Consider the following 10370-nt stretch of genomic DNA (forward strand, 5'->3'; position numbering starts at 1 on the left):
TACATTAAAACATGTATTTTCTTTTTAGCGGCTGACGGCCCAGGCGACCGCTTCATCATCGGAGAGTCCCAGGCTGGAGAACAGGTCCACACACACACACACACACACACACACACACACACACACACACACACACACACACACACACACACACACACACACACACACACCACCCTGTCTATACTCAGGGTGAAGCACCTGGCTGGTACCCTCCTTCATGAAGAGCGATATATCAAAAACAACCTCAACGTTTATTCCCCCTGGACCAACATTGTATATTGAAGTGCGTGTGTTTGTTGTGTGTGTGTGTTGTGTGTGTGTGTGTGTGTGTGTGTGTGTGTTGTGTGTGTGTTGTGTGTGTGTGTGTGTGTGTGTGTGTGTGTGTGTGTGTGGTGTGTGTTGTAGCGCTCCCATACTGACTCAGTTTACTGAAATTACCCAGCAGCCTACTCCACCATAGGTGGACCGCCGGCCCAAGCTGACAAGCACAGTATCAACATGCACAGGCACAGTATCACACACTGACACATGGACAGTATCAACAACACACACATGGCAACAGTATCACACACTGACACATGACACAGCTATCTACACACTGACACATGACACAAGTATCACACACCTGAACACATGCACAGTATCACACACCACACACATGAACAGTATCACACAACACACATGACACAGTATCACACACCCTGACCAACACACAGTATCACACACTGACACTGCACAGTATCACACACTGCCGACACATGACAAGTGTCGTGTCTTTGCTATCGTTAAATTGAAGACTTATAGTTTTTATCATAGATTCCTATAATTAGGGATACGCGATCACTTGAGTATAACGTAATTAATTAACTATGAATTCGAGGCACCAGGGAAAGTTATTAGATTACAAAGTTATAATTTCCCAATATAACCTTTCAGATATTTCATATCTGATCAATGGTCTTCTAATTAATGATTTATTTACTCTACCTTACGTCAGTCTCATTCCAAACGTCGTAAATCGTTGATCTGCACGAACCCAGTCTTCACTATGAGTCATCCATACATCAATTGTCTTAAATCATTTATATTAACTAACATTAATTCACAGAAATGCATAAACAAACAAACAAACTTAAAATAGTTACATGAAATAGATAGGAGAAAATATGCCCTAGTGGGCTAAACCGGCATGGCGGCTGTTAGACAAAGGGAAGTTGCGTTCGACTAAGAATTCACTACAGAGTCCATAATTATAGCAATTGACATGCTAATCCTTACACATGAACGCTCACTCATTCGGAACAATTGCAATCAATATATATATATAGTTCGTCCAGTGTGTGTGTCGCCTTGGTCGTTGGAGAGAAGTTCGTTTGGTTGGAGTGAAGTTCTGTCTCGGTTGTGGATTGTTCAGAGGGACATTCGTTAGAGAATGGATGTTTCGGCGGTTGTCTTTCTTCGCGTTCAATGATACCGAATTCCTAGCTGCAGACTAGTAATTCATATCGTCTAAGAGTTTAACCACGTGGGATGGTTAAAAGATTCAGCAGTCTGGTCTCAAACCTTGGCCCTCTCGTTATCGAGGTAAGCTGGTCTGCAACCTTTGTCCTCTCGTGATTGAGAGAAACATGGTCTGGGGTAATTTCTTAAGAGTTGGCTTTTATTCAGATAGCAGAGAGGGGTGCCCATGGTCTCTGACCCACTACTGGGCTCAGGCGGTCCTTGGATTTAGTTCAAATCAAAAAGGTATTTGTATTTTTCTTAATTAAACAGTCCAAAATCATATTACACAATTATACAAAAGTATCATACTCACTCATTCATTTTACAACAAACAGATGTTAAACCTCATATCTGAGTTTATTATATAACACGGTATGGTAATGTGGCAACCCGTCTCTCCTGAGTTTCCCACATGGGACAAATGGACCGGTTTCATAGCTGGACTCTTCCACCGATCTTTATACTTTTGCAGGAATATGAATTATGTTTGTACCTCAAGTTCTGTGAGGTGGAAGAGAATCCTTTGTCCTGAAAGTTTACCCTCTGTCTAATACTGTTTGTGGTGGGGAGATTCTCAGGAATTTACGACATCTCTCTGTGATCACCGCATGGGTTGTGGTGGAAAGGGAGAGGCAGGGAGAGGGGATGGGTTTGCAGTACCCAAGCAGGCAACATCAACGACAGTATCCAACTGACACATGAACAGTATCTCACACACACACACACATGACACAGTATCACCAGTGACACATGACACAGTATAACACTGCAACACAGATTCTCACACACACACATGACCACAGTATCACACACTGACACATGACACAGTATCACACACTGACACATGACACAGTATCTCACACACACACCAACGACACAGTCACACCTGACACATGACAAGTATCTCACACACACACATGACACAGTCATCACACACTGACACCATGACACAGTATCACACACTGACACATGACACAGTATCTCACACACACACACATGACACAGTATACACACACTGACAGGAAACATTAGCCTTTGATTACATAACTTTTTTGATGTAATCAAACAGCTTTTTGAATATTAAATGGGTTTGGGAACCCCTGGCCTAGGGGACATTCCACTGATATGTTTGCAGTGTGCGTGTGGGTTTGTGTCTGTAAATATGCATGTGTGTGCGCATGTGTGCATATTTGCACCAGTCTCTCTGTCCCTGCAGCCCACCCACACAGTGATGCCGGGCCAGGTGATGAGGTGACGACGGGGCTCCTATCCCCTGTGGGCAGACGCTGTGGTGCAGGTGGAGGATACAGAGCTGCTCCGTGAGTCTGAGGACGTAAGTCTCACTTTGACCCCTGGCCCTTAGCCCTATGGAGAGGGACTAAAGAGGGTCTCTTAGAGGGATGGTGTATAAATATAAGGATATATTCAGGAGGGAAAGTAAATCAAGTAAGGAAGCAAGCTTTGTCTGAGCCAGAATGGCCCACAGGACCTTACTGCTACTGCTTCTAACAAGGGAGATAGGGCTAGTTCAGGTATAGGCCTAGTTCCAGGGTATAGGGCCTAGTTCCAGGGTAGGGTCAAGTTCATGGGCCGTGGGACTTGCAGTGTGGCTAGGCAGGGCTGGTGGGAGGGTGTTTTGAATGGAAGAGTAGTGAAGGATGACAGTAAGGAAGGTGATGGCAGTAGGGAAGGTGATGACAGTAGGAAGGTGATGGCAGTAGGGAAGGTGATGACAGTAGTGAAGGTGATGACAGTAGGAAGGTGATGAAGTAGGGAAGGTGATGACAGTAGGAAGGTGATGGCAGAGGAAGGTGATGACAGTGGAGGTGTGCATAGGGAAGTGATGCATAGGGAAGTGATGACAGTAGGGAAGGTGATGACAGTAGTGAAAGTGATGACAGTAGGGAAGGTGATGACAGTAGTGAAAGTGATGACAGTAGTGAAGGTGATGACAGTAGGGAAGGTGTTTTGTGTAATAGCTCCTTACAGGTGTTTGGTTTCTCCTTCTCAGGGCACAGAGGAGCTGGAGGTGCGGATCCTCGTACAGGCCCGTCCCGGACAAGACATCCGTGTGTGTGTGTGTGTGTGTGTGTGTGTGTGTGTGTGTGTGTGTGTGTGTGTGTGTGTGTGTGTGTGTGTGTGTGTGTGTGTTGTGTGTGTGTGTGTGTGTGTGTGTGTGTGTGTGTGTGTGTGTGTGTGTGTGTGTGTGTGTGTGTGTGTGTGTGTGTGTGTGTGTGTAAGTGAATAAAAGTGTGTTTTTATGTTCCTCTGTATACATACCACCTCTTTAACCTTCCTATTAAACGTCCTTGTCTCCCCTCCCTCCAGGCCCATAGGTCATGACATCAAGCGTGGGGAGTGTGTCCTGTCTAAGGGAACCCACATGGGCCCCTCTGAGATTGGCCTGCTGGCCACCGTAGGAGTCACCGAGGTGGAGGTGCAGAAGTTCCCCGTGGTGGCCGTCATGTCCACAGGCAACGAAGTGAGACAGAGAGTTCCAAACCTCTCAGCTAATAACAACTAGTTTTGAAGTTTCATATCCCATTAAGACCCTCCACTCTGGCGGATTGATCCTGGCGCCACAATCCTAACTGTGGATAATCCACCGCTCTGGTGCACTTTCCCGCTCCACTCAGACCAGTCCCAGATATTTCTATCTAAATTCTTGCTTGAGAAAGTTTTCTGTTAAAAATTCTAGCAAACTATTACAGCTATTACAGTAAATGACTTCATTGTTACCCAGATATTACATTTAAAAAACACTGGGCCTTTAAAACATTTAGGAACAGAAAACGAAAATGAGCTTTTCTTATTGGACAAATCCTGGTAGTCTCTCCCTGTTTTCAGGCTGTTTTCTTCCGTTTGGTACCTAATGAACACTTCCCCTGCTGTCTCTAGCTGTTAAACCCTGAGGACGACCTCCACCCAGGAAAGATCAGGGACAGTAACCGTTCCACGCTGCTCGCCACCATCCAGGAGCACGGATACCCCACCATCAACCTGGGCATCGTGGGAGACAAGTAGGACTTCACACTCTTCTCCCTGCTCCTCTTTCTGTTCGTCTTCCTCTTCCTCCTCCCTTTATCTCATTATCTTTCTCCTTGTCTCTACCGTCTTCCTCTTCCTCCTCCCTTTATCTCATTATCTTTCTCCTTGTCCTCTACGTTCTTCTCTTCTCTCTTATCTCATTATGCTTTCTCCTTGTCTCTACCGTCTTCCTTCTTCCTCCTCCTTTATCTCATTATCTTTCTCCTTGTCTCTACATCTTCTCTTTCTCTCCTTTATCTCATATCTTTTCCTTGTCTCTACCATCTTCCTCTTCCTCCTCCCTTTATCTCTTATCTTTCCTCCTTCGTCTCTACCATCTTCCTCTTCCTCCTCCCTTTATCTGGATTATCTTTCTCCTTGTCTCTACCATCTTCCTCTTCCTCCTCCCTTTATCTCATTATCTTTCTCCTTGTCTCTACCATCTTCCTCTTCGTCCTCCCTTTATCTCATTATCTTTCTCCTTGTCTCTACCATCTTCCTCTTCCTGTTCCTGATACTCCTTCTATTCCTCTCTTTCTACTCTCCTTTTGTTTTATATTCCTCTTCCTGCCCCTACTTTGCCTCCTCCTCTCTCCTCTTCCTCTCGCCTCCTCTATGGTGTGTGATGGTAACTAGTAACTGTTCACTGTCTATTGGCCCCACAGCCCAGACGACTTCCTCCTCATCTTCCTCCTGATCTTCCTCACCCTCCTCTTCTTCCTCCATCTCCTCCTTTCATCCATCCCTCTGTAACCCTATATATGGTGTGTGATGGTAACTGTTCTCTGTCTATCGGCCCCACAGCCCAGATGACCTGCTGAATGCCCTAAACGAGGGCATCAGCCGCGCTGACGTCATCATCACCTCTGGAGGGGTGTCTATGGGAGAGAAGGTATGTGAGCAAATAGTGAGTATGAATGGTCATTGGTTATGACATTGCACTATTCTGACACCTTGTGGTCGGGGTGGGGAATTGTTGTGGGGGAAATGTTGGATTAATTACAATCACACACAGAACAGGATCATTTATTTATTTGGATTGGGAATTGTGGTGTTTGATATTTTGTTACATATACAGTACATTTAACATTTTTACATACAGTACCAGTCAAAAGTTTGGACACACTTACTCATTCAAGGGTTTTTCTTTTTTTTTTTACTATTTTCTACATTGTAGAATAATAGTGAAGACATCAAAACTATGAAGTAACACATATGGAATCACGTACTTAGAAGAATCCTATTTGGGATTATTCTAAGTAGCCACCCTTGATGACAGCTTTGCACACTCTTGGCATTCTCTCAACCAGCTACATGAGGTAGTCACCTGGAATGCATTTCGATTAACATGTGTGCCTTGTTAAAAGTTTATTTGTGGAATTTCTTTCCTTCTTAATGCATTTGAGCCAATCAGTCAGAACGGTGGAAATCTGTCCTTTGGTCTAATGAGTCCAAATTTACGATTTTTGGTTCCAACAGCCGTGTCTTTGTGAGACGCAGAGTAGGTGAACGGATGATCTCCTCATGTGGGGTTCCCACCTTGAAGCATGGAGGAGGAGGTGTGGGGGTGCTTTCCTGGTGACGCTGTCTGTGATTTATTTAGAATTCAAAGCACACTTAACCAGCATGGCCACCACAGCATTCGGCAGCGATACACCATCCCATCTGGTTTGCGCTTAGTGGGACTATCATTTGTTTTTCAACAGGACAATGACCCAAAACACACCTCTAGGCTGTGTAAGGGCTATTTGANCATCCCATCTGGTTTGCGCTTAGTGGGACTATCATTTGTTTTTCAACAGGACAATGACCCAAAACACACCTCTAGGCTGTGTAAGGGCTATTTGATCAAGGAGAGAGGAGAGTGATGGACTGCTGCATCAGATGACCTGACCTCCACAATCACCCGACCTCAACCCAATTGAGATGGTTTGGGATTAGTTGGACTGCAGAGTGAAGGAAAAGCAGCCAACAAGTGCTCAACATATGTGAGAACTCCTTCAAGACTGTTGGAAAAGCATTCCTCATGAAGCTGGTTGAGAGAATGCCAAGAGTGTGTAAAGCTGTCATCAAGGCAAAGGGTGCATAATTTGAATAATCTAAAATATATTTTGATTTATTTAACACTTTTTTGTTGCTACATGATTCCATATGTGTTATTTCACAGTTTTGATGTCTTCAATATAGAAAATAGTAAAAATAAAAACCCTTGAATGAGTAGGTGTGTCCAAACTTTTGACTGGTACTGTAGATACATGACATTATGGAGTTCATACTATGTGGACTCACACAGCACAGGGTTGTATTTATAAGGGCCCAAAACGGAAAACATTTTGCAGCAAAAAAAATGTAAATGAGAGTTTCAGTTTCTTATTGGATCCAGATACTTTCTTCTAATTTCAGTCAGTTTTTGTTGTTACCTTGGTGCCTGATGAATACACCCCAGTGGTGCACACGTCTTATGTGGGTTTTAGGTACACCTACACTAGAACTGTTTTGGTCTAATGTTTATATGTACCTTAGAAGACTCCAAACTGTGTGATCCTCTTTTTCAGGACTATCTGAAACAGGTGCTGGATATTGATCTTCATGCCCAGATCCACTTTGGACGAGTCTTCATGAAACCAGGGTGAGATGGAGGGAGGAAGGGAGGGATGGCTGGACAGGTGAACCGGTGGATGGATTGTTCATTGATGACCATGTTGTTGTTCTTCTTCTCTTCTCCCATCATATCAGTCTCCCGACAACGTTTGCCACGTTGGACATGGACGGTGTTCGTAAACTCATCTTTGCCCTCCCAGGTAGTGTGTAAAGTAAAGAGAAAGAGGAAATCAGACAATCGTTTCCAGACTGGTTTCTAACACACTCTTGTTTTCTTTCTTTCTCCCCCCCCCCCCCGGCCCAGGTAACCCCGTGTCTGCTGTGGTGACATGTAACCTCTTCGTCATTCCCGCCTTGAGGAAGATGCAGGGGATCCTGGACCCACGGCCCACCATCATCAAAGCCAGGGTAAGAACGAAGTCACAGGACTCCATGAATCTTTCTTAACTTGGTCATTTAGGGTGGCAGGTAGTCTAGCAGTTAGAGCGTTGGGACAGTTCTCTAGTTCCAATCCCTGAGCTGACAAGGTGAAAAATCTGTCGATGTCCCCTTATGCAAGGCACTTTACCCTACGGCCACCGTTGGTAATGGCTGACCCTGGCCGTGACCCCGCTCTCCGTGGGTTGGCTCAGGGGGAGTTGGGATATGTAAAAAAAAAAATATGCATGCGTATGAATTGTAGTGAACGAGTGCACACTTCAGGAGGGAGGAGAGATAATTGGGGGACACACCCTGATGTGATGTCATGATGAGGTCATCATGTCATGATGAGCCCTGTTGATTGTGTGGTTGTCGCCTGTAGTTGTCATGTGACGTGAAGCTGGACCCTCGCCCTGAGTACCACCGCTGCATTCTGACATGGCACCACCAGGAGCCTCTGCCATGGGCCCAGAGCACAGGTACTGATGGAACCATACTATTGTATTGTATTATTTTCTATTCTGTTGTGCATTGCTATAAGGAGCGATACACTTCTATACTAAACGACTACACTAAATGAATAGTCACAGTCTCAATGGACTGGTCACTGGCTTTGTTCATGGGCAATTGTAGAGGGGTAAGCTATAGTCCTCTCATCTAACAAACCCTCTGGCTGTGACTATTTTCAGACAGTGTAGTATTAGAAGGCTCTCACTCCCTTGCATGCTGTTGTAGTGAGATCATCCTGACTGTCATGGGTGTAATCCTCCTGGACATGTGTGGTACTGGGCACTGACAGAGGGCCTGGAGTGCATTTATTCTCTCTCGCTCTCTCTCTCTTTCCCTCTCTCGATCTCTCTTTCCCTCTCTCTCGATCTCTCTCTCTCTCTCTCTCTCTCTCTCTGCTCTCTCTTCTCTTCTCTCTTCTCTCCTCTCTCTCTCTCTCTCTCCTCTCTCTCTCTCTCTCTCTTCTTCCCTTTATCTCTCTCTCCCTTTCCCTCTCTCAATCTCTTTCCCCTCTCTCTCTTTTCCTTTCTCTCTCTCTCTCTCTCCTCTCTCCTCTTCTCTCTCTCTCTCTCTCTCTCTCTTCTCTTCTCCTTCTCTCTCTCTCTCTCTCTCTCTCTCTCTCTTCTCTCTCTCTCTCTCTCTCCTTCTCTCTCTCTCTCTCTCTCTCTCTCTCTCTCTCTCGTTTTTCTCTTCTTCTCTCTCTCTCATCTCTTCCCTCTCTCTGTCTCCTCTCTCTCTCTCTCAATCTCTTTCCTCTCTCAATCTCTTTCCCTCTCATCCTTCTTTCCCTCTCTCTTCTTTCCCCTTCCTCTCTCAATCTCTTTCCCTCTCTCTCTCTCTCTCTCTCTCTCTCTCTCTCTCTCTCTCTCTCTCTCTCTCTCTCTCTCTCTCTCTCTCTCTCTCTCTCTCTCTCTCTCTCCTTCTCTCTCTCTCTCTCTCTCTCTCTCTCTCTCCATCCTGTAGGTAACCAGGTGAGCAGCAGGCTGATGAGCATGCGCAGCGCCAACGGTCTCCTGATGCTACCTCCAAAAACAGAGCAATACGTGGAGCTGCACAAGGGAGAGGTGGTCGACGTCATGGTCATCGGCCGGCTATGATGTCATCAAAGGGGGACGTTGAGATGGCTTCATAGAGAGAGGGGGTTCGAATGGGTGGTTCACGGTGCATGTCCACATATCATTGACTATTCTGTAATATGCAACGGCACAGCTAGTTTTTCTTGATTTGGATAACGTTGAGGTATAGTCAACATCTCCATCACAAACCTAGGTACATATGATACAAAAAAAATATGATTAATTTAAAAGATTATAATAGTATTTCAAACAAAGAAAATATAACTTTCAAAGAAAAAAATCTAATTATAAAAAGAGATTTATTCTGTAATATATTCTTATGATTATTCTTATGATTCTTCTTCTTACTCTCATTGTTAGATTGTAAGGCAACTTTGTTCCTTTCATTGCAATTGCTTTGTGTGTTCAATGCTAGACCTTATCAATAGCAGTAGCATTTTAATAGATCTGTAGGTGCCTGCCAGGACAAAAAAATAAGAAATATTATTTTCTAATTTTAGTGGGAAAAAAGTATCCTTTTTTTTTTATATATCAAGAAAAACCCTGAGGAAGACTCCAGATTTCCCACGGTGCTCGTGTAAGAGGAAGGAGGGGAGGGTTTAATCTAGGTCTATTTCCTCTGTGGTGTGTCGCTTTAACGGTGACACCACACACTTCTATTTTTCTCTCATTAGTATGCATCACAATGGCTTGACAAAGAGCTTTGCTTGTTGTTTATCTTGTGAGTCTTGTTTATGTGCGCAGTGCCAAATGCCTGGGCAGGGATAATGGTGGTGCTGGAAAGGGGGGGGGGCAGTCATCCACTAACCTGCCCAGACCCTGAAGCTTCCTTATTTATCACCTGACCAGGTGCAACTCTGCCCCCGGGGAGCGTGGTTAACTGGGAAAAACAAAAACAGTATTTTATTTGATCGACTAAGTGAAAGAGGGAAAACACACAGAATAAAAGAAACAGCTTCTTTAAGTGCTGACAGCCTTTTTAACTGACTTCACAAAAAATGTACAGAAAAAAATAATACGAAGATTAACCATATTGTACAGATATGTGACCAGCACTCTGAAGGAAATGACCAATATTGAAGCAATGAGGAGACATTGAACAACGCTGTACTATAGTACATTTTCTGTAATGATATGAAACTGATGAAAGAGACTACGATAATAAAAATCCTTGATCATTATGTAAAAAAAAAAGTGATTGTTGGGTTTCCTTTTTTAAAATAAAATCTATTTCAA

At 44.3% G+C, this 10370-nt stretch overlaps 1 protein-coding gene across 1 annotated transcript in view; it reads left to right on the forward strand.

The window, feature by feature from the left end:
- The window catches only part of LOC111972875 (gephyrin-like), a 16014-nt gene extending 5644 nt beyond the window's left edge, over positions 1–10370 (forward strand). Inside the window, 11 exon segments of the mRNA XM_070446755.1 lie at positions 29–84; positions 2720–2836; positions 3515–3572; positions 3831–3985; positions 4402–4523; positions 5335–5422; positions 7086–7159; positions 7267–7331; positions 7436–7539; positions 7934–8030; positions 9022–10370. Of these exon segments, the coding sequence (XP_070302856.1) occupies positions 29–84; positions 2720–2836; positions 3515–3572; positions 3831–3985; positions 4402–4523; positions 5335–5422; positions 7086–7159; positions 7267–7331; positions 7436–7539; positions 7934–8030; positions 9022–9155 (1070 nt within the window). The 3' untranslated portion in view covers positions 9156–10370.

Source organism: Salvelinus sp. IW2-2015, linkage group LG14 (genome assembly GCF_002910315.2).
Source record: "Salvelinus sp. IW2-2015 linkage group LG14, ASM291031v2, whole genome shotgun sequence".
In the NCBI taxonomy this organism is placed as follows: Eukaryota; Metazoa; Chordata; class Actinopteri; order Salmoniformes; family Salmonidae; genus Salvelinus; species Salvelinus sp. IW2-2015.